The 23,932-nt window shown below is 52.4% G+C and overlaps 1 protein-coding gene across 1 annotated transcript in view; it reads left to right on the top strand.

The window, feature by feature from the left end:
• LOC147647467 (multifunctional procollagen lysine hydroxylase and glycosyltransferase LH3-like) overlaps positions 1–23,932 on the top strand; it is a 36,812-nt gene that overhangs the window by 1,592 nt on the left and 11,288 nt on the right. Inside the window, exons 3-13 of the mRNA XM_086871776.1 lie at positions 2,515–2,651; positions 5,141–5,307; positions 6,314–6,426; positions 9,715–9,778; positions 12,832–12,929; positions 14,031–14,129; positions 16,587–16,718; positions 18,631–18,746; positions 19,570–19,674; positions 20,444–20,569; positions 21,344–21,485. Of these exons, the coding sequence (XP_086727902.1) occupies positions 2,515–2,651; positions 5,141–5,307; positions 6,314–6,426; positions 9,715–9,778; positions 12,832–12,929; positions 14,031–14,129; positions 16,587–16,718; positions 18,631–18,746; positions 19,570–19,674; positions 20,444–20,569; positions 21,344–21,485 (1,299 nt within the window). The remainder of the gene's footprint in view (positions 1–2,514; positions 2,652–5,140; positions 5,308–6,313; positions 6,427–9,714; positions 9,779–12,831; positions 12,930–14,030; positions 14,130–16,586; positions 16,719–18,630; positions 18,747–19,569; positions 19,675–20,443; positions 20,570–21,343; positions 21,486–23,932) is intronic.

Genomic DNA, 23,932 nt, shown 5'->3' with positions numbered 1-23,932 from the left:
TGGGCTGGGGGAGGGGCTGGGGGAGGGGCTGGGGGAGGGGATGGGGGAGGGGCTGGGGGATGAGGGAGGGGCTGGGGGATGGGCTGGGGGAGGGGCTGGGGGAGGGGCTGGGCTGGGGGAGGGGCTGGGGTGGGGGAGGGGCTGGGGGATGAGGGAGGGGCTGGGGGATGGGCGATGGGGGAGGGGCTGGGGGGAGGGGACACCCCCCGGGACCCTCCCCCTCCTTTCCTCCCTGCCCACGGAATTTTTCCCCGTTTTTATTTTAAATTTCCCGCGGGTTTTTAACGATTTTTAAAATTTTTTTCTTAACGATTAATTTTGGCTTTTTCCCCTTTTTTTCCCTTTTTTCCCCTTTTTTTCCCATTTTTTCTCCTTTTCCCCTCCCCCTTCCCCCCCTCCCCCACTCCGCTGCTCTCGCTCCCGTTTTTCCCAAATTTTCCCAAATTTTCCCCATTTTTCCCCATTTTCACCCCACCTTTCCTGTTGTTTTTCCTGTTGTTTTTCCTGTTGTTTTCCTGTTGTTTTTCCTGTTGTTTTTCCTGTTGTTTTTCCTGTTGTTTTCCTGTTGTTTTTCCTGTTGTTTTCCTGTTGTTTTTCCTGTTGTTTTTCCTGTTTTTCCCCCCTCGTTCCCCGGTCATTTCCTGTTGCCCTTCCCGTTGTTTCCCCGTGATTTCCCGCTCTTTTCCCCTTGTTTTTCCCGTTGTTTCCCTGCTGTTTTCCTGTTGTTTCTCATTGTTTCCCATTGTTCTTTCCCCTTGTTGTTTCCTGTTCCCGTTTCCCGTTATTTCCTGTCTTTTCCCGTTGTCGTTTCCCATTGTTCCCCGTTGTTTCCTGTTGTCATTTGTTTCCCGTTGTTGTCATTTCCCCTTGTTGTTTCCCATTGTTTCCCGTTTCCTGTTGTTCCCGTTTCCCATTGTTTGTTTCCTGTTCCCATTTCCCGTTTCCGGCTGTGGTTTCTGGCTGTTGTAATTTCCGGCTGTTGTTGGTTCTGGCTGTCATTTCCGGCTGTTCCCCTTGTTCCCGGCTGTTTTCGTTCCGGCTGTTGTTCCGGCTGTTTTCGTTCCGGCTGTTGTTCCGGCTGTTGTTCCCGGCTGTTCCCATTTCCGGTTGTTCCTGGCTGTCGTTCTGGCTGTTCCCGTTGTTCCTGGCTGTTGTGGTTCCGGCTGTTGTTCCGGCTGTTCCCGTTGTCATTTCCGGCTGTTCCCATTGTTCCCGGCTGTTCCCGGTTCCGGCTGCGGTTCCGGCTGTTGTTCCGGCTGTTGTTGCCGTGGTTGTGGCTGTTGTTCCGGCTGTTGTTTGTTCCGGCTGTTGTTGGTTCCGGCTATTGTGGTTCCGGCTGTTGTTTCCGGCTGTGTTCCTGGCTGTCGTTCCGGCTGTTGTTTCCGTGGTTGCGGCTGTTGTTCCGGCTGTTGTTCCGGCTGTCGTTCCGGCTGTCGTTCCGGCTGTTGTTGTTCCGGCTGTTGCCGTGGTTCCGGCTGTGTTTCCGGCTGTTGTTTCCGTGGTTGCGGCTGTTGTTCTGGCTGTTGTTCCGGCTGTTGTTGCCGTGGTTCCGGCTGTTGTTCTGGCTGTGTTTCTGGCTGTTGCTGTGGTTTCTGGCTGTGGTTCCGGCTGTTGCCGTGGTTCCGGCTGTCGTTCCGGCTGTCGTTCCGGCTGTTGTTCCGGCTGTTCCCGGCTGTCGTTCCGGCTGTCGTTCTGGCTGTTGTTGCCGTGGTTTCCGGCTGTCGTTCCGGCTGTCGTTCCGGCTGTTCCCGGCTGTCGTTCCGGCTGTTCCCGGCTGTGGTTGTGGCTGTTGTTCCGGCTGTTGCCGTGGTTTCCGTCTGTCGTTGTGGCTGTCGTTGCGGCTGTCGTTGCGGCTGTTGTTCCGGCTGTCGTTCCGGCTGTTGCCGGCTGTTGTTGCGGCTGTTGTTCCGGCTGTTCCCGGCTGTCGTTCCGGCTGTCGTTCCGGCTGTCGTTCCGGCTGTCGTTCCGGCTGTTGCCGGCTGTGGTTGCGGCTGTCGTTCCGGCTGTTGTTGCCGTGGTTTCTGGCTGTCGTTCCGGCTGTTGCCATGGTTTCCGGCTGTCGTTCCGGCTGTCGTTCCGGCTGTTGCTATGGTTTCCGGCTGTGGTTCCGGCTGTCGTTCCGGCTGTTGCCATGGTTTCCGGCTGTCGTTCCGGCTGTTGCCGTGGTTTCCGGCTGTCGTTCCGGCTGTTGCCGTGGTTTCCGGCTGTCGTTCCGGCTGTTGCCGTGGTTTCCGGCTGTCGTTCCGGCTGTCGTTCCGGCTGTTGCTATGGTTCCGGCTGTTCCTGCGGTCTCCGGCTGTTGCCGTGGCTGTTGCCGTGGTTTCCGGCTGTGTTCCCGGCTGTTGTTCCCGGCTGTTGTTCCCGGCTGTTGTTTCCGGCTGTGTTTCCGGCTGTTGTTCCGGCTGTTCCCGGCTGTGGTTCCGGCTGTGTTTCCGGCTGTGTTCCCGGCTGTTCCCGGCTGTGTTTCCGGCTGTTGTTTCCGGCTGTTGTTCCGGCTGTTGTCGCCGCGGTCAGACGCTGGGGCTGGGCCGGCGCTGGCGGGGGGGGGACGTGGCGCGCAGCCCCGGGGGGGGGCAGAAGGTTCGCTGGCTCCGGGGGGCGCTGGCCCCGCTGCGGGGGAGGGGCGGCCTCGTCGTGCTCTTCGTCGACAGGTACGGGGGGAAACGGGGGGAAAACGGGGGAAAACGGGAAAAACGGGGAAAAAACGGGAATTCGGGGGGAGGGGCGGCCTCGTCGTGCTCTTCGTCGACAGGTACCGGGAAAATGGGGGGAAAACGGGGGAAAACGGGAAAAACGGGGAAAAAACGGGAATTTGGGGGGAGGGGCGGCCTCGTCGTGCTCTTCGTCGACAGGTACCGGGAAAAATGGGGGAAAAACGGGGGAAAACGGGAAAAATGGGGAAAAATGGGGAAAAACGGGGGGAAAATGGGAATTCGGGGGGAAAAATGTGGAAAAATGTGGAAAAAATGGGAATTTGGGGGGAGGGGCGGCCTCGTCGTGCTCTTCGTCGACAGGTACCAGGGGGAAATGGGGGAAAAACGGGGGAAAACGGGAAAAATGGGGAAAAAACGGGAATTTGGGGGGAGGGGCGACCTTGCCGTGCTCTTCATCGACAGGTACGGGGGGAAAATGGGGGAAAAACGGGGGAAACGGGAAAAATGGGGAAAAAATGGGGAAAAACGAGGGGAAAATGGGAAAAAAAATGGGAATTCGGGGGGAAAAATGGGGGAAAACAGGGGGAAAATGGGGGAAAAATGGGGGGAAAACGGGAAAAATGGGAAAAAAAATGGGAATTCAGGGGGAAAATGGGGAAAAACGGGGAAAAAATGGGAATTTGGGGGGAGGGGCGGCCTCGTCGTGCTCTTCGTCGACAGGTACGGGGGGAAAACGGGGGAAAAACGGGGGAAAACGGGAAAAACGGGGAAAAAACGGGAATTCGGGGGAAAAACGGGGAAAAACAGGGGGAAAATGGGGAAAAAACAGGGGAAAAACGGGAAAAATGGGGAAAAATGGGAATTTGGGGGGGAAAATGGGGGGAAAATGGGGAGAAAACGGGGAAAAACGGGGAAAAAATGGGAATTCGGGGGGAAAAATGGGGAAAACCGGGGAAAAAATGGGGAAAAATGGGAATTTGGGGGGAAAAACAGGGGGAAAACGGGGAAAAAACGGGGGAAAACGGGGGGAAAACGGGAATTTGGGGGGAAAAACGGGGAAAAACGGGGAAAAAACGGGAATTTGGGGGGAAAAATGGGGAAAAAATGGGAATTCAGGGGGAGTGGCGGCCTCGTCGTGCTCTTCGTTGACAGGTACCGGGAAACAGGGGGGAAAACGGGAAAAACGGGGAAAAATGGGGAAAATGGGGGAAAAAATGGGAATTTGGGGGGAGAAATGAGGGGAAAAAATGGGAAAAAAAGGGGGTAAAACGGGAAAAAAGGGGGGAAACTGGGGAAAAACAGGAAAAAAAGGGGGGAAATGGGAAAAATGGGGATAAAATGGGAATTTGGGTTGGAAAATGGGGGGAAAACGAGGGGAAAATGGGGAAAAATGGGAAAAACTGAGGAAAAATGGGAATTTGGGGGGAGAAATGGGGGAAAAATGGGCAAAAAAGGGGGAAAATGGGAAAAATGGGGAAAAATGGGAAAAATCTGGAAATTCTGGTGGGAAATGCGAGTTTTTCAGGGCGGATTTGGGGGTGATTTTGGGGTTTTTTGGGGGATTTTGGGGGTTTTTGGGGCGGTTCTGGGGGGTTTTGGGTGGGTTTGGGGTTTTTGGGGCAGTTTTGGGGTTTTTTTGGGTGGTTTGGGGGTTTTTGGGGTGTTTTTGTGGTTTCTTGGGTGTTTTTTTGGGGTTTTCGGGGCGGTTTGGGATTTTTGGGGTGGCTTTTGTGTTTCTTGGGGGTTTTGGGGGGTTTTTGAGGGTGATTTTGTGTTTTTTGGGGTTTTTTTAGGGCAGTTCTGGGGCTTTTTCAGGTGCTTTTTGTGTTTTTGGGGTGGTTTTTGTGTTTTTTGGGTGATTTTGGGGTGGTTTGGGGGATTTTTTGTGGATTTTGTGGTGATTTTGGGGTTTTTTGGGTGATTTTTGGGGTTTTCAGGGCGGTTCTGGGGGGTTTTGGGTGGGTTTGGGGTTTTTGGGGCAGTTTTGGGTTTTTTGGGCAGTTTGGGTTTTTCTGGGGTGGTTTGGGGGATTTTTGGGGTGATTTTGTGGTTTTTTGGGTGCTTTTTTGGGGTTTTTTGCATGGTTTGGGAGGTTTTGGGGTGGTTTTTGGGTGCTTTTGAGGGTTTTTGGGTGATTTTTTGGTTTTCAGGGCGGTTCTGGGGGGGGTTGGGTGGGTTTGGGGTTTTTGGGGCAGTTTTGGGGTTTTTTTGGGTGGTTTGGGGGTATTTGTACTTCTTAGGGCTTTTTGGGTGTTTTTTGTGGTTTCTGGGGTAGTCTGGGGGTGTTTTTTGTACTTTCTGGGGGTTTTTGGGTGCTTTTTGGGGTTTTTTGGGTGCTTTTTGGGGTTTCTGGGGTAGTTTGGGGGTGTTTTTTGTACTTTTTGTGGTTTTTTGGGTGCTTTTTGGGGTTTTCCGGGTGCTTTTCCGTGCTTTTCGGGGCCGTTTTTCCCCTTTCCGGCCTCCCCCAGCCCGATTTTCCCCCCCAGCTATGACGTGGTGTTCGCGGGGGGTCCCCGGGAGCTGCTGGCCAAGTTCCGGGGGTCCCGGGCCGGGGTCCTGTTCGCGGCCGAGGGTTTCTGCTGGCCCCAGGAGGGGCTGGCCCCGCTCTACCCCCCCGAGCCCCCCGGGGGGAAACGCTTCCTCAACTCGGGGGGTACGGGGGGGGGGTTTGGGGGGGCCTGGGAGGGGTTTGGGGGGGATTTGGGGGCCTGGGGGGGATTTGGGGGGTCCTGGGGGGGGGTTTGGGGGGTCCTGGGTGGGATTTGGGGGGTCCTGGGGGGGATTTGGGGGGGGTTTGGGGGGTCCTGGGTGGGTTTGAGTGGGATTTGGGGGGTCCTGGGTGGGATTTGGGGGAGGTTTGGGAGATTTTGGGGAGGTTTGGGGGGTTCTGGGGGGGATTTGGGGGGGTTTGGGGGGTCCTGGGGGGGATTTGGGTGGGGTTGGGGGGTCCTGGGGGGGATTTGGGGGGTCCTGGGGGGGTCCTGGGGGGGTTTGGGGGAGATTTGGAGGGTCCTGGGGGGAGTTTGGGGGGTCCTGGGGGGGATTTGGGGGGTCCTGGGGGGGATCTGGGGGGGATTTGGGGTCCTGGGTGGGATTTGGGGGAGGTTTGGGAGATTTTGGGGAGGTTTGGGGGGTCCTGAGGGGGATTTGGGGGGGTTTTGGGGGGATCTGGGGAGGTTTGGGGGGTCCTGGGTGGGATTTGAGGGAGGTTTGAGGGTTTTGGGGAGGTTTGAGGGGTCCTGGGTGGGTTTGAGTGGGATTTGGGGGGTCCTGGGGGGGATTTGGGGAGGGGTTGGGGGGTCCTGGGTGGGTTTGAGTGGGATTTGGGGGGTTCTGGGGAGGTTTGGGGGGTCCTGGGTGGGTTTGAGTGGGATTTGGGGGGTTCTGGGGGGTCCTGGAGAAGGGTTTGGGGGGTTTGAGTGGAATTTGGGGTGTCCTGCGGGGATTTGGGGGGATTCGGGGGGGATTTGGGGGGTCCTGGGTGGATTTTGGGGGTTTTGAGTGGGATTTGGGGGAGGTTTGGGGGTATTTGGGGGCGGTTCTGAGAGGTCCTGGGGGTTTCTGAGGGGGTTTCTGGGATTTTTTGGGGGTCTCAGGGAGGTTTTTGGGGTTTTTGGGGGTCTCAGAGACGTTTTTGGGGTGATTTTGGGGGTTTTTAGGGTTCGTGGGCTACGCCCCGGCCCTGTGGGCTCTGGTGGAGCGTTGGCACTTCCGGGACGACGACGACGACCAATTGTTCTACACCCAACTGTACCTGAACCCTGAGCTCAGGGTGAGCCCCAAAACCGCCCAGAATCACCCCAAAATCACCCCAAAATCACCCCAAAATCACCCCAAAATTATCCCCAAAATTATTCCAAAATCCCATCCAAAATCACCCCAAAATCCCCTCAAAATTACCCCAAAATTACCCCAAAATCCCACCCAAAGTCACCCCAAAATCACCCCAAAATCCCCTCAAAATCCCACCCAAAATCCTCCCAAAATCACCCCAAAATCCCATCCAAAATTACCCCAAAATCACCCCAAAATCACCCCAAAATCCACCCAAATTTATCAATTGTTCTACACCCAACTGTACCTGAACCCTGAGCTCAGGGTGAGCCCCAAAACCGCCCAGAATCACCCCAAAATCCCCTCAAAATCACCCCAAAATCACCCCAAAATCACCCCAAAATCACCCCAAAATCACCCCAAAATTATCACCAAAATTATTCCAAAATCCCATCCAAAATCACCCCAAAATCCCCTCAAAATCACCTCAAAATCACCTCAAAATCCCATCCAAAATCCTCCCAAAATCACCCCGAAATTATCCCAAAATTACCCCAAAATTCTTCAAAATTCCTCCCAAAATCCCACCCAAAATCCCACCCAAAATCACCCCAAAATTACCCCAAAATCACCCCAAAATCACCCCAAAATTACCCCAAAATCCCATCCAAAATCATCCCAAAAATACCCCAAAATCACCCCAAAATTACCCCAAAACTACCCCAAAATCCCACCCAAAATCCCTTTAAAATTACCCAAAAATCCCTCAAAATCCCACCCAAAATCACCCCAAAATTACCCCAAAATCCCATCCAAAATCACCCCAAAATTACCCCAAAATTACCCCAAAATCACCCCAAAATCCCCTCAAAATTACCCCAAAATCCCCTCAAAATCACCCCAAAATCACCCCAAAATTACCCCAAAATCCCATCCAAAATCCCCCCAAAATCCCCTCAAAATTATTCCAAAATCCCCCCAAAATTCTTCAAAATCACCCCAAAATCTCCCCAAATTTATCAATTGTTCTACACCCAACTGTACCTGAACCCTGAGGTCAGGGTGAGCCCCAAAACCACCCAAAATCACCCCAAAAATACCCCAAAATCACCTCAAAATCACCCCAAAATTATCCCAAAATGACCCCAAAATCACCCCAAAATCACCCAAAATCACCCCAAAATCACCCCAAAACCACCCCAAAATTACCCCAAAATTACCCCAAAATTATCCCAAAATCCCATCCAAAATCCTCCCAAAATCCCCTCAAAATTACCCCAAAATCACCCCAAAATCACCCTTAGAATCATCCCAAAATCACCCCAAAATCCCCTCAAAATAACCTCGAAATTTCCCCAAAATCCCACCCAAAATCAGCCCAAAACCACCCCAAAATCACCCCCAAATCACCCCAAAATTATCCCAAAATCCCCCCAAAATCCCATCCAAAATCCCCCCAAAACCACCCAAAATCTCCCTGAAATCCCCCCAAAATTCCTCTCAAAATTTTCCCCAAATTCCTCAAAATTCACCCCAAATTTCCCCCAAAATCCCTCCAAAATTACCCCAAAATCCCTCAAAATCCCCCCAAAATCCACCCAAAATCCCCCCAAAATCCCCTCAAATTCCCCCTAAAATTCCACCCAAAATCTCCCCTCAAAATCCCCTCAAAATTTTCCTAAAATTCCTCAAAATTACCCCAAAATCCCCCCTGGACCCTCATTTTCTCCCCCCAAAATCTCATTTTTACCTAAAAATCTCTTTTTTTTCCCCAAAAATCTCATTTTCTCCCCCCAAAATTTCATTTTTCCCTAAAAAAATCTCATTTTTTCCCCCAAAATCTCATTTTTTTAAACCCAAAATCTCATTTTTTCCCCCTAAAATCTCATTTTCCCTCCCCAAAATCTCATTTTTTTCCCCAAAACTTCATTTTTCTCCCCAAAATCTCATTTTCCCCCCCAAAAATCTTGTTTTTCCCCCCAAAATTTCATTTTTCCCCAAAATCTCATTTTTTTCCCCAAAATCTCAAATTTTCCCCTCAAAACTTCATTTTTTTCCCCCAAAAAATCTCACTTTTCTCCCCAAAATCTCTTTTTTTTCCCCAAAATCTCATTTTCCCTCCCAAAAATCTCATTTTTCCCCCAAAACTTCATTTTTTTCCCCCAAAAATCTCATTTTTTTCCCCAAAAATCTCTTTTTCCCCCCCAAAATCTCATTTTTCCCTAAAAAAATCTCATTTTTCTCCCTAAAACTTCATTTTTCCCATGAAATCTTCATTTTTCCCCAAAAAATCTCATTTTTCTCCCCAAAATCTCATTTTTCCCTAAAAAAATCTCATTTTCCCCACCCCCAAAACTTCATTTTTCCCCCCAAAATCTCATTTTTCTCCCAAAAAAATCTCATCTTTCCCCCAAAATCTCATATTTTTCCCTAAAAAAATCTCATTTTCCCCCCCAAAACTTCATTTTTTTCCCCAAAATCTCATTTTCCCCCCCAAAATCTCTTTTTTTTCTCCCAAAATCTCATTTTTCTCCCAAAAACTTCATTTTTTTCCCCAAAATCTCATTTTCCCTCCCCAAAATTTCATTTTCCCTCCCCAAAATCTCATTTTTTCTCCTCAAAATCTCATTTTTTTCCCCAAAACTTCATTTTTCCCCCCCCAAATTTCATTTTTCCCCAAAATCTCATTTTTTTGCCCCCCAAAATCTCATTTTTCTCCCCAAAATCTCATTTTTCCCCCTAAAATCTCATTTTCCCTCCCCAAAAATCTCATTTTTCCCCCAAAATCTCATTTTTTTGCCCCCCAAAATCTCTTTTTTTTCCCCAAAACTTCATTTTTTTCCCCAAAATCTCATTTTTTCCCCCCAAAATCTCAAATTTTCCCCCCAAAATCTCATTTTTTTGCCCCCCAAAATCTCATTTTTCCCCCAAAAATCTCATTTTCCCTCCCCAAAAATCTCCTTTTTCCCCCCAAAATCTCATTTTCTCCCCAAAAATCTCATTTTTTCCCCCAAAATCTCAAATTTTCCCCCTAAAATCTCAAATTTTCCACCCAAAACTTCATTTTTTTCCCCCAAAAAATCTCTTTTCTCCCCAAAATCTCATTTTTTTCACCAAAATCTCATATTTTCCCCTAAAAAAAATCTCATTTTTCCCCCCAAAACTTCATTTTTTTCCCCCAAAATCTCATTTTCCCTCCCCAAAATCTCATTTTTTTTCCCAAAACTTCATTTTTCCCCCCAAAATCTCTATTTTTTCCCCAAAATCTGATTTTTTTGCCCCCCAGGAGGAGCTGGGGCTGGCCCTGGATCATCACTCCAGAATCTTCCAGAACCTCAACGGGGCCCTGGGTCAGCCTGGGGGGGTTTTGGGGGGTCCTGGGGGGATTTTGGGGGGTCCTGAGGGGATTTTGGGGGGTCCTGAGGGGATTTTGGGGGGTCTTGAAGGGATTTTGGGGGGATTTTGGGGGGTCCTGGGGGGATTTGGGGGGTCTTGAAGGGATTTTGGGGGATTTTGGGGGGTCTTGAAGGGATTTTGGGGGATTTTGGGGGGTCCTGAGGGGATTTTGGGGGTTCCTGAAGGGATCTGGGGGGGATTTTGGGGGGGATTTTGAGGGGTCTTGAAGGGATTTTGGGGGGGATTTTGGGGGGTCCTGGGGGGGTTTGGGGGGTCCTGGAGGGGTTTTGGGGGGTCTTGAAGGGATTTTGGGGGATTTTGGGGGATTTTGGGGGGTCCTGAGGGGATTTTGGGGGGTTCTGGGGGGTCTTGAAATGATTTGGGGGAGATTTTGGGGGGTCCTGAAGGGATTTGGGAGGGTCCTGGGGGGTCCTGGGGGGATTTTAGGGAGTCTTGAAATGATTTGGGGAGATTTGGGGAGGTCCTGAGGGGTTTTGGGGGGATTTTGAGGGGGTTTTGGGGGGTCCTGGAGGGATTTAGGGGGATTTTGGGGGGTCTTGAAGGGATTTTGGGGGGGTCCTGGGAGATTTTGGGGGGTCCTGAGGGGATTTTGGGGAGTCTTGAAGGGATTTGGGGGGGATTTTGGGGTGTCCTGAGGGGATTTTGGGGGGTTCTGGGGGATCCTGAAGGGATTTGGGGGAGATTTTGGGGGGTCCTGGAGGGATTTGGGGGGATTTTGGGGGGTCCAGGGGGATTTTGGGGGGATTTTGGGGGGTCCTGAAGGGATTTTGGGGGGTCTTGAAATGATTTGGGGGAGATTTTGGGGGGTCCTGAGGGGATTTTAGGGGGTCCTGAAGGGATCTGGGGGGGATTTTGGGGGGTCCTGGGGGGGTTTGGGGGGTCCTGAGGGGATTTTGGGGGGTTCTGGGGGGTCTTGAAATGATTTGGGGGAGATTTTGGGGGGTCCTGAAGGGATTTGGGAGGGTCCTGGGGGGTCCTGGGGGGATTTTAGGGAGTCTTGAAATGATTTGGGGGGATTTGGGGAGGTCCTGAGGGGTTTTGGGGGGATTTTGAGGGGGTTTTGGGGGGTCCTGGAGGGATTTAGGGGGATTTTGGGGGGTCTTGAAGGGATTTTGGGGGGGTCCTGGGAGATTTTGGGGGGTCCTGAGGGGATTTTGGGGAGTCTTGAAGGGATTTGGGGGGGATTTTGGGGTGTCCTGAGGGGATTTTGGGGGGTTCTGGGGGATCCTGAAGGGATTTGGGGGAGATTTTGGGGGGTCCTGGAGGGATTTGGGGGGATTTTGGGGGGTCCAGGGGGATTTTGGGGGGATTTTGGGGGGTCCTGAAGGGATTTTGGGGGGTCTTGAAATGATTTGGGGGAGATTTTGGGGGGTCCTGAGGGGATTTTAGGGGGTCCTGAAGGGATCTGGGGGGGATTTTGGGGGGTCCTGGGGGGGTTTGGGGGGTCCTGAGGGGATTTTGGGGGGTTCTGGGGGGTCTTGAAATGATTTGGGGGAGATTTTGGGGGGTCCTGAAGGGATTTGGGAGGGTCCTGGGGGGTCCTGGGGGGATTTTAGGGAGTCTTGAAATGATTTGGGGGGATTTGGGGAGGTCCTGAGGGGTTTTGGGGGGATTTTGAGGGGGTTTTGGGGGGTCCTGGAGGGATTTAGGGGGATTTTGGGGGGTCTTGAAGGGATTTTGGGGGGGTCCTGGGAGATTTTGGGGGGTCCTGAGGGGATTTTGGGGAGTCTTGAAGGGATTTGGGGGGGATTTTGGGGTGTCCTGAGGGGATTTTGGGGGGTTCTGGGGGATCCTGAAGGGATTTGGGGGAGATTTTGGGGGGTCCTGGAGGGATTTGGGGGGATTTTGGGGGGTCCAGGGGGATTTTGGGGGGATTTTGGGGGGTCCTGAAGGGATTTTGGGGGGTCTTGAAATGATTTGGGGGAGATTTTGGGGGGTCCTGAGGGGATTTTAGGGGGTCCTGAAGGGATCTGGGGGGGATTTTGGGGGGTCCTGGGGGGGTTTGGGGGGTCCTGAGGGGATTTTGGGGGGTTCTGGGGGGTCTTGAAATGATTTGGGGGAGATTTTGGGGGGTCCTGAAGGGATTTGGGAGGGTCCTGGGGGGTCCTGGGGGGATTTTAGGGAGTCTTGAAATGATTTGGGGGGATTTGGGGAGGTCCTGAGGGGTTTTGGGGGGATTTTGAGGGGGTTTTGGGGGGTCCTGGAGGGATTTAGGGGGATTTTGGGGGGTCTTGAAGGGATTTTGGTGGGTCTTGAAATGATTTGGGGGAGATTTTGGGGGGTCCTGAGGGGATTTTGGGGAGTCTTGAAGGGATTTTGGGGGATTTTGGGGGGTCCTGGAGGGATTTGGGGGGATTTTGGGGGGTCTTGAAGGGATTTTGGGGGGATTTTGGGGGGTCCTGAGGGGTTTTGGGGGGATTTTGAGGGGGTTTTGGGGGGTCCTGGAGGGATTTAGGGGGGGTCCAGGGGGATTTTGGGGGGTCCTGAATGGTTTTTGGGGGTTCCTGACTGTTTTTTTGGGGGGTCCTGGGTGTTTTTGGGGGTTCCTGAGTGGTTTTTGGGGGTTCCTGAGTGGTTTTTGGGGTGTCCTGGGCTGTTTTTGGGGTTCCTGAGTGGTTTTTGGGGGTCCCTGAGTGTTTTTGGGGGTCCCTGTGTGGTTTTTGGGGGTCCCAGGGCTGTTTTTGGGGGTTCCTGAGTGGTTTTTTGGGGTCCCTGTGTGGTTTTTGGGGGTCCCAGGGCTGTTTTTGGGGTGTCCTGAGTGGTTTTTGGGGTCCCTGAGTGTTTTTTTGGGGTGTCCTGGGTTTTTTTGGGGGTTCCTGAGTGGTTTTTGGGGTGTCCTGTGTGGTTTTTGGGGGTCCCAGGGCTGTTTTTGGGGTACCTGAGTGGTTTTTGGGGTGTCCTGGGTGGTTTTTGGGGGTCCCAGGGCTGTTTTTGGGGGTTCCTGAGTGTTTTTTGGGGTCCCTGAGTGTTTTTGGGGTCCCCCCAGACGAGGTCACCGTTCGCTTCGAGCCGGGCGGGAACCGAGTGAGGAACGAGGTCAGCGGGGCCTGGCCGGTGGTGATCCACGGGAACGGCCCCACCAAGGTACCAAAATCCCCCAAAATCACCCCAAAATCACCCCAAAATCACCCCAAAATTACCCCAAAATCATCCTGAAATCCACCCCAAAATCATCCCAAAAATCCCCCAAATTCACCCCAAAACCCCTCTGTGGTGATCCACGGGAACGGCCCCACAAAGGTACCAAAATCCCCCAAAATCACCCCAAAATCACCCCAAAATCCCCCAAAATCACCCCAAAATCACCCCAAAATCACCTCAAAATCACCCTGAAATCCACCCCAAAATCACCCTGAAATCCACCCCAAAATCCACCCCAAAATCACCCCAAAATCACCCCAAAAACTGCCCCTGGTGATCCACGGGAACGGCCCCACAAAGGTACCAAAATCCCCCAAATTCACCCCAAATTCACCCCAAAATCACCCGAAAATCACCCCAAAATCACCCCAAAAACTGCCCCTGGTGATCCATGGGAACGGCCCCACCAAGGTACCAAAATCCCCCAAAATCACCCCAAAATCACCCCAAAATCACCCTGAAATCCACCCCAAAATCACCCCAAATTCACCCCAAAATCACCCCAAATTCACCCCAAAATCACCCCAAAATCACCCCAAAATCACCCCAAAATTACCCAAAATCCCCCAAAATGTCCCCAAAATGTCCCCAAATGTCCCCAAATGTCCCCCAAAATTACCCAAAATCCCCCAAAATGTCCCCAAAATGTCCCCAAATGTCCCCAAATGTCCCCAAAATGTCCCCAAATGTCCCCAAAATGTCCCCAAATGTCCCCAAATGTCCCCAAATGTCCTCAGATGTCCCCAAATGTCCCCAAAATGTCCCCAAATTGTCCCAAAATGTCCCCAAATGTCCTCAGATGTCCCAAATGTCCCCAAATGTCCCCAAAATGTCCCCAAATGTCCCCAAAATGTCCCCAAATGTCCCCAAATGTCCCACCCTGAACTCCTTGGGCAATTCCGTGTCCTGGGGGGGATTTTGGGGGGGATTTTTGGGGGGATTTTGGGGTTTTGGGGGTTTTTGGGGTCCCTGGGGCTGTCCCCGATGTCGGGGTGTCCCCCAAATGTCCCCAGATGTCCCCAAATGTCCCCAAATGTCCCGCAGGTGGCCCTGAACTCTCTGGGCAATTACGTGCCCCAGGGCTGGAGCCCGGGGGGCTGCGGGGACTGCGAGAGGGACCTGAGACCCCTCGGGGGGACCCCGGTACCCACTGGGGGGGTTTGGGGGGTCCTGGGGGGATTTTGGGGGGTCCTGGGGGGATTTGGGGGGGATTTGGGGGGTCCTGGAGGGATTTTTGGGGAGTCCTGGGGGGGATTCTGGGGGGTCCTGGGGGGGTTTGGGGGGCCCTGGAGGGAGTTTGGGGGGTCCTGGGGTCAATTTTGGGGGGTTTTTAGGGAATTTGGGGGGTCCTGGGGGAGATTTGGGGGGTTCTGAGGGGATTTTGGGGGGCCCTGGGGGGGTTTGGGGGGTCCTGGGGGGGTTTTGGGGGGTCCTGGGGGGGTTTGGGGGTCCTGGGGGGATTTGGGGGAGATTTGGGGGGTCCTGGGGGGATTCTGGGGGGTCCTGGGGGGATTTTGGGGGGTCCTGGGGGATTTTGGGGGGTCCTGGGGGAGATTTGGGGGGTCCTGGGGGGATTCTGGGGGGCCCTGGGGGGGTTTGGGGGGTCCTGGGGGGGTTTTGGGGGGTCCTGGGGGGATTTGGGGGAGATTTGGGGGGTCCTGGGGGGATTTGGGGGGTCCTGGGGGGATTTTGGGGGGTCCTGGGCGAGATTTGGGGGGTTCTGAGGGGAGTTTGGGGGCAATTTTGGGGGGTCCTGGATGGGTTTTGGGGGGTCCTGGGGGGAGTTTGGGGGGTCCTGGGGCAAAATTGGGGGGTCCTGGGGTCAATTTTGGGGGGTTTTAAGGGAATTTGGGGGGTTCTGAGGGGTTTTGGGGGGTCCTGGGTTGGATTTGGGGGGTCCTGGGTTGGATTTGGGGGGTCCTGGGGGAGATTTGGGGGGTCCTGGGGGGATTTGAGGGGCTTCTGGGGGGGATTTGGGGGGTCCTGGAGGGGTTTTGGGGAGTCCTGGAGGGATTTTGGGGGGTCCTGGGGGGATTTTGGGGAGTCCTGGGGGGGATTTGGGGGGTTCTGAGGGGATTTTGGGGGGTCCTGGAGGGATTTAGGGCATCCCGGGGGGGTTTTGGGGTGGATTTGGGGGGTCCTGGAAGGGTTTGGGGGGAATTTTGGGGTTTTTGAGGTCATTTTTGGGGTAATTGAGGTCATTTTTTGGGCGTTTTTAGGTCATTTTTTGGGGGGGTTTAGGTCATTTCTTGGGGGGTTTTTAGGTCATTTTTTGGGATAATTGAGTTCATTTTTGGGGGTAATTGAGGTCATTTTTTGGGGTAATTGAGGTCATTTTTGGGGGGGTTTAGGTCATATTTGGGGGGGTTTTAGGTCATTTTTTGGGGGTAATTTGGGTCATTTTTGGGGTAATTTAGTTCATTTTTGGGGGGTTTTTAGGTCATTTTTTGGGGGTAATTGAGGTCATTTTTTGGGTAATTTGGGTCATTTTTTGGGGGCAATTTAGTTCGTTTTTGGGGATTTTTAGGTCATTTTTTGGGGGGTTTTTAGGTCATTTTTGGGGGTTTTTAGGTCATTTTTTTGGGATAATTGAGGTCATTTTTGGGGTAATTGAGGTCATTTTTGGGAGTAATTGAGGTCATTTTTGGGGGGGTTTTAGGTCATTTTTTGGGATAATTTAGGTCATATTTGGGGGTTTTTAGGTCATTTTTTGGGGGTAATTGAGGTCATTTTTTTGGGTAATTTGGGTCTTTTTTGGGGGTTTTTAGGTAATTTTTGGGGGGGTTTTTAGGTTATTTTTGGGATAATTGAGGTCATTTTTGGGATAATTTAGGTCATTTTTGGGGGGTTTTAAGATAATTTTTTGGATAATTGAGATCATTTTTGGGGTTTTTTTGGGGGGATAATTGAGGTCATTTTTGGTGGGTGTTTTTTTGGGATAATTAAGATAATTTTTGGGGTTTTTTTGGGGGTAATTGAGGTCATTTTTGGGGGTGATTTATGTATTTTTTGGGGGGGTAATTGAGGCCATTTTTGGGTTTTTTTGGGGATAATTGAGGTCATTTTTGGGATAATTTAGGTCATTTTTGGGGGGTTTTTAGATCATTTTTGGGATAAATGAGGTCATTTTTGGTGGGTTTTTTTTGGGGGTAATTGAGGTAATTTTTGAGGGTTTTTTGGGATAATTGAGATAATTTTTGGTGGGTTTTTTTTTTGGGTAATTGAGGTCATTTTTGGTGGGTGTTTTTTTGGGGTAATTGAGGTATTTTTTGGGGGTTTTTTGGGATAATTGAGATAATTTTTGGTGGGTTTTTTTTTGGGGTAATTGAGGTCATTTTTGAGGGTTTTTGGGGTAATTCAGGTAATTTTTGAGGGTTTTTTGGGGGTAATTGAGGTATTTTTTGGGGTTTTTTTGGGGATAATTGAGATAATTTTTGGTGGGGTTTTTTTTGGGGGTAATTCAGGTAATTTTTGAGGGTTTTTTGGGGGTAATTGAGGTAATTTTTGGGTTTTTTTTGGGATAATTATGATAACTTTTGGGGTTTTTTTTGGGGTAATTGAGATAATTTTTTGTGGGGTTTTTTTTGGGGTCCCCCCCAGGCCGAGGCCCTGCCCTGGGTGCTGGTGGGGGTCTTCGTGTCGGAGCCCACCCCCTTCCTGGGGCAGTTCCTGCGGCGGCTGCGGGGGCTGCGCTACCCCCGCGACAGGATGGGGCTGTTCCTGCACAACGCCGTGAGTGACGCGCGCAAACACCCCCAAAACACCCCAAAATCACCCTAAAAACCCCCAAAATCACTCAAAATCATCCCAAAATCACCCCAAATCACCCTAAAAACCCCCAAAATCACTCAAAATCATCCCAAAATCACCCAAAATCATCCAAAATCATCCCAAATCGCATAAAAACACCCCGAAAACACCCCAAAATCACCCAAAATCACTAAAAATTATCCCAAAATCACCCCAAATCATCCAAAATCATCCCAAAATCGCACAAAAACACCCCGAAAACACCCCAAAACTGCATAAAAGCACCCCAAAATCACCCCAAAATCGCACAAAAACACCCCAAAACCACCCCAAATCGCACAAAAACACCCCAAATCACACCAAAATCACCCTAAAAACCCCCAAAATCACTCAAAATCATCCCAAAATCACCCAAAATCATCCAAAATCATCCCAAAATCGCACAAAAACACCCCGAAAACACCCCAAAATCACCCCAAATCACACAAAATCACCCCAAAAACACCCAAAATTGCACAAAATCACCCCGAAAACACCCCAAAATCACCCCAAATCAAACAAAATCACCCCAAAAACACCCAAAATCGCACAAAGTCACCCCGAAAACACCCAAAATCGCACAAAAGCACCCAAAATCGCATAAAATCACCCCGAAAACACCCCGAAATCGCACAAAAACACCCCGAAAACACCCCAAAAACACCCAAAATCACTAAAAATCATCCCAAAATCATCCAAAATCATCCAAAATCACCCCAAAATCGCACAAAATCACCCAAAATCATTCTAAATCATCCAAAATCATCCAAAATCACCCCAAAATCGCACAAAAACACCCCAAAAACACCCCAAAATCACCCCAAAATCACACAAAATCACCCCAAAATCACCCAAAATCATTCTAAATCATCCAAAATCACACGAAAACACCCCAAAAACAACCAAAATCACCCCAAAACCACCCCAAAATCACTAAAAGTCATCCCAAAATCACCCCAAAATCAGCCAAAATCATCCTAAATCATCCAAAATCACACGAAAACACCCCAAAAACAACCAAAATCACACAAGATCACCCCAAAATCACCCCAAAATCATCCTAAATCATCCTAAATCACATAAAATCACCCCAAAATTATCCAAAATCACCCCAAAATCCCACCCAAAATCTCCCCAACACCACACAAAAACACCCCCAAAACACACAAAATCACACAAAGTCACCTCAGAATCACACAAAATCACCTCAAATTATCCCAAAATCATCCTAAATCACACAAAATCATCCAGAATCATCCAAAATCTCCCCAAAATCACACAAAATCACCCCAAAACATCCTAAATCATCTCAAAATCATCTAAAATCACCCCAAAATCACCCAAAATCACCCCAAAATCGTCCAAATTCATCCAAATTCATCCAAAATCACCCCAAAATCGCCCCAGAATGACCCGAAATCACCTCAAATTACACCGAAATCACCAAAATCACCAATGTCCCCCAATGTCCCCAATGTCCCCCCAATGTCCCCAATGTCCCCCCAATGTCCCCCAGTGTCCCCAATGTCCCCCCAATGTCCCCCAATGTCCCCAATGTCCCCCAATGTCCCCAATGTCCCCAATGTCCCCAATGTCCCCACTGTCCCCAATGTCCCCAGTGTCCCCAATGTCCCCAATGTCCCCAATGTCCCCAATGTCCCCAATGTCCCCCCAATGTCCCCAATGTCCCCCCAATGTCCCCAATGTCCCCAATGTCCCCCCAATGTCCCCAATGTCCCCCCAATGTCCCCAGTGTCCCCAATGTCCCCAACGCCCCCAATGTCCCCAATGTCCCCAATGTCCCCAATGTCCCCCCAATGTCCCCCAATGTCCCCAATGTCCCCAATGTCCCCAGGTCCCGGCTCACTCCGCCCAGCTCGATGCTCATTGGCCGCTGCTGCGGCGCCGCTTCAGCTCCGCCCACCGGGAGGGGCCGGGGCTGGGGGGAGGGGCGGCCAGAGACCTCGGCATGTACGGGGGGAGGGGCCAAGGGGGGAGGGGCCAAGGGGGGAGGGGCCGGGGGGAGGGGCCAGGGGGGAGGGGCCATGGGGGAGGGGCCGGGGGGAGGGGCCAGGGGGGAGGGGCCAGGGGGAGGGGCATGGGGGAGGGGCAGGGGAGGGGCCAGGGGGAGGGGCCAGGGGGGAGGGGCAGGGGGAGGGGCAGGGGAGGGGTTAGGGGGGAGGGGCCAGGGGGGAGGGGCAGGGGAGGGGTTAGGGGGGAGGGGCCAGGGGGGATGTGGTGGGGAAAAGGGGAGGGGAAAAGGAGGGCGAGCATTGGGGGCAGGGCGCTGTGCCGGGTGGGGGATGGGCAGGGGGCGGGGCCTGGCGCAGGGTGGGGGCAGGGCGCTGTGCCGGGTGGGGGATGGGGGATGGGCAGGGGGCGGGGCCTGGCGCAGGGTGGGGGCAGGGCGCTGTGCCGGGTGGGGGATGGGGGATGGGGGATGGGGGATGGGCGGGGGGCGGGGCCTGACGCAGGGTGGGGGCAGGGCGCTGTGCCGGGTGGGGGATGGGGGATGGGGGATGGGGGATGGGCGGGGGGCTGGGCCTGACGCAGGGTGGGGGCAGGGCGCTGTGCCGGATGGGGGTGGGGGATGGGCAGGGGGCGGGGCCTGACGCAGGGTGGGGGCAGGGCGCTGTGCCGGGTGGGGGATGGGTGATGGGTGGGGGATGGGGGGTGGGGGATGGGCGGGGCCTGACGCAGGGTGGGGGCAGGGCGCTGTGCCGGATGGGGGATGGGTGGGGGATGGGTGATGGGGGATGGGCAGGGGGCGGGGCCTGACGCAGGGTGGGGGCAGGGCGCTGTGCCGGCAGGACCCGCGCTGTCAGGGCTACCTGAGCCTGGACGCCGACGTCACCCTGAGAGACCCCGGGGTGCTGCGGAACCTTCTGGAACAGAACCGGTGAGACCCCTCAGTGACCCCTGAGTGACCCTGAGTGACCCCTCAGTGACCCCTCAGTGACCCTGAGTGACCTCTGAGTGACCACTCAGTGACCCCACAGTGACCCCTCAGTGACCCCTCAGTGACCTCTGAGTGACCTCTGAGTGACCCTGAGTGACCCCTCAGTGACCCCTCAGTGACCCCTGAGTGACCTCTGAGTGACCACTCAGTGACCCCCTCAGTGACCCTGAGTGACCTCTGAGTGACCCCTCAGTGACCCCTCCGTGACCCCTCAGTGACCCCTCAGTGACCCTGAGTGACCCCTCAGTGACCCTGAGTGACCCCTCAGTGACCCCTCAGTGACCCCTCAGTGACCCTTCAGTAACCCTGAGTGACCCGAGTGACCCCTGACCACCAAGTGACCCCGAGTGACCCCGGGGTGACCCCAGGTGACCCAAGGGTGACCCCAGATGACCCCAGACCCCCCCCAGGTGACCCCAGGTGACCCCAGGTGACCCCAGGTGACCCCAGACCCCCCCAAGTGACCCCAGGTGACCCCAGACCCCCCCAGGTGACCCAAGGGTGACCCCAAGGGTGACCCCAGGTGACCCCAGACCCCCCCAAGTGACCCCAGGTGACCCCAGACCCCCCCAGGTGACCCCAGGTGACCCCAGACCCCCCCAGGTGACCCCAAGGTGACCCCCAGCTGACCCCAGGTGACCCCAGACCCCCCCAGGTGACCCAAGGGTGACCCCAAGGGTGACCCAAGGGTGACCCCAGGTGTCCCCAGGCAGGTGCTGGCCCCGCTCCTGACCCGTCCTGGCCACCTCTGGTCCAACTTCTGGGGCGCCCTGAGCCCCGACGGCTTCTACGCCCGAGCACCGGATTACCTGGAGATCGTGCAGGGCCGGCGCAGGTGACACACCTGGGACACCTGGGGACACCTGGGGACAGCTGGGGACACCTGGGGACACACCTGGGGACAGCTGGGGACACCTGGGGACACACCTGGGGACAGCTGGGGACACCTGGGGTCACACCTGGGACAGCTGGGGACACCTGGGGTCACACCTGGGACACCTGGGGACACACCTGGGGACAGCTGGGGACACACCTGGGGACACCTGGGGACACCTGGGGACACCTGGGGACAGCTGGGGACACCTGGGGAAGTGTCCATAAAGCCACACCCCTCATGGCCACGCCCGTCAACTATTCTGGGGGTGTGGCCACGCCCTGTGATGGGGTGGGCGTGGTTTGGGTGGGCGTGTCCAGGCCATCATCTGATGGTGGGCGGGGCTATCTATGGGTGCAGCTGTGGGCGGGGTTACGAGTGGGTGGGGTTTGGGTGGGCGGGGCTTTGTGGTGGGCATGGTTCGGGTGGGCAAAGTTTGTGGGCGTGGCTTGGTGTGGGCGGGGTTTGTGGGCGGGGTTTGGATGGGAGTGGCTTGTAAGCAGGGCTTGTGGTGGGCGTGTCCCAGACCTCACCTGATTGGTGGGTAGTGTTTGGGTGGGCGGGGCTCTGGGTGGGCGGGGTTTGGGTGGGCGGGGTTTGTTATGGACATGTCCCACATCTCACCTGATTGGTGGGCGGGGTTTGTGGTGGGCGTGGTTTGGGCGGGCGTAGTTCGGGTGGGCGGGGTTTGTTGTGGGCGTGTCCCCGGCCTCACGTGTCTGTGGGCGTGGCCAGGGGCGTGTGGAACGTGCCCTACATCAGCCACGCCTACCTGGTGGGCGGGGCCGCGCTGCGGGGGCCGCTGGGGGAGGGGCCGGTGTTTGACCACGCCCACCTGGACCCGGACATGGCGTTCTGCGCCCGCGCCCGCGAGAAGGTGAGAACCCCAAAATCACCCCAAAAATCACCTGGAAACCCCAAAATCACCCCAAAAATCAGACGGAAACCCCAAAATCACCCCAAAAATCAACTGGGAACCCTAAAATCACCCCAAAAATCACCCGGGAACCCCAAAATCAACTCAAAATCACATGAAAACCCCAAAAATCATCCCAATATCACCTGGAAACCCCAAAATCATCCCAAAAATCACCTGGGAACCCTAAAATTGTCACAAAAATCACCTGGAAACCCCAAAATCACCCCAAAAATCACCTGAAAACCCAAAATCATCCCAAAATCACCCCAAAATCACCCCAAAAACCCAAAATCATCCCAAAATCACCTGAAAACCCGAAAATCATCCCAAAATCACCCCAAAAATCACCTGGAAACCCAAAATCACCCCAAAAATCACCTGGGAACCCTAAAATCGTCACAAAAATCATCTGGGAACCCCAAATTCCCAAATTCACCCCCAAAATCACCTGGAACCCCTAAAATCACCCCAAAAATCACCTGGAAACCCAAAATCATCCCAAAATCAGTTGAAAACCTGATAATCATCCTAAAATCACCCCAAAAGTCACCTGGAAACCGGAAAATCATCCCAAAAATCACCTGAAAACCCAAAATCATCTCAAAATCACCCCAAAAATCACCTCGGAACCCCAAAATCACCCCAAAAATCACCCCAAAAATCACCCCAAAATCACCCGGAAACCCCAAAATCATCCCAAAATCACCCCAAAAACCACCTGGAAACCCAAAAATCGTCACAAAAATCACCTGGAAACCCCAAAATCACCCCAAAATCATCTCAAAATCACCCCAAAAATCACCTGGAAACCCCAAAATCACCCCAAAAATCACCTGAAAACCAAAAATCATCCCAAAATCAGTTGAAAACCTGAAAATCATCCCAAAATCACCCCAAAAATCACCTGGAAACCGGAAAATCAACTCAAAAATCACCTGGAAACCCCAAAATTACCCCAAAGATCACCTGGAAACCCAAAAATCACCCCAAAAACCCAAAATCATCCCAAAATCATTCCAAAAATCACCTGGAAACCCAAAATCACCCCAAAAATCACCTGAAAACCCCAAAATCACCCCAAAAATCACCTGGAAACCCCAAAATCACCCCAAAATCATCTCAAAATCATCCCAAAAATCACCTGAAAACCCAAAATCATCCCAAAATCACCTGGAACCCCTAAAATCACCCCAAAAATCACCTGGAAACCGGAAAATCATCCCAAAAATCACCTGAAAACCCAAAAATCACCCCAAAATCACCTGGAAACCCCCAAAATCACCCCAAAAATCACCTGAAAACCCCAAAATCACCCCAAAAATCACCTGGAAACCCTAAAATCACCCCAAAAATCACCTGGAAACCCTAAAATCGTCACAAAAATCATCTGGAAACCCCAAATTCCCAAATTCACCCCCAAAATCACCTGAACACCCCAAAATCCCCCAGAATTCACACAAAATCATCCCAAATCCCCGAAAAATCCCCCAAAATCCCCCCAAATTCACCCCAAATCCCCCAAAAATCCCCCAAATCCCAACGGAATCCCCCAAAATCCGAACAAATTCACCCCAAATCCCCCGAAATTCACCCAAACGACTTCGGTGCTTTGATGACTTGGGGTGATTTGGGGTGATTTGAGAAGATTTTGGGGTGTTTTGGGGTGATTGGATAATTCTGGGGTGATTTTGGGATGATTTTGGGGTAATTTTGGCTGTTTTTGGATGATTTTGGGGTGATTTTGGGGTGATTTTGGATTATTTCGGGTTATTTTGGGGTGATTTGAGATGATTTTGGGGTGATTTTGGATGATTTTGGGGTGATTTTGGGATGATTTGGGGTGATTTGAGATGATTTTGGGATGATTTTGGGTGGTTTTGGGTGTTTTGGGGTGATTGGATAATTCTGGGGTGATTTTGGGGTGATTTTGGATGATTTTGGGGGGATTTTGGGGGGATTTTGGGGTGATTTTGGCTGGTTTTGGATGATTTTGGGGTGATTTTCGGGTGACTTGAGATGATTTTGGGGTGATTTTGGATGATTTTGGATGATTTGGGGGTGATTTTGGATGATTTTGGGCTGATTTTGGATGATTTTGGGCTGATTTTGGATGATTTTGGGTGATTTGAGATGATTTTGGGCTGTTTTGGGTGGTTTTGAGTGGTTTTGGGGTGATTGGATAATTCTGGGGTGATTTTGGGGTGATTTTGGCTGTTTTTGGATGATTTTGGGGGGATTTTGGGGTGACTGGAGATGATTTTGGGGTGATTTTGGATTATTTTGGGTTATTTTGGGGTGATTTTGGGTGATTTTGGATGATTTTGGGGTGGTTTTGGATGATTTGGGGTGATTTGAGATGATTTTGGGGTGTTTTTGGTGGTTTTGGGGTGATTGGATAATTCTGG

The sequence above is a fragment of the Cyanistes caeruleus genome, chromosome 37 (genome assembly GCF_971803275.1).
Source record: "Cyanistes caeruleus chromosome 37, bCyaCae1.hap1.1, whole genome shotgun sequence".
Classification (NCBI taxonomy): Eukaryota; Metazoa; Chordata; class Aves; order Passeriformes; family Paridae; genus Cyanistes; species Cyanistes caeruleus.
This window is presented reverse-complemented; position numbering and strand designations above follow the sequence as displayed.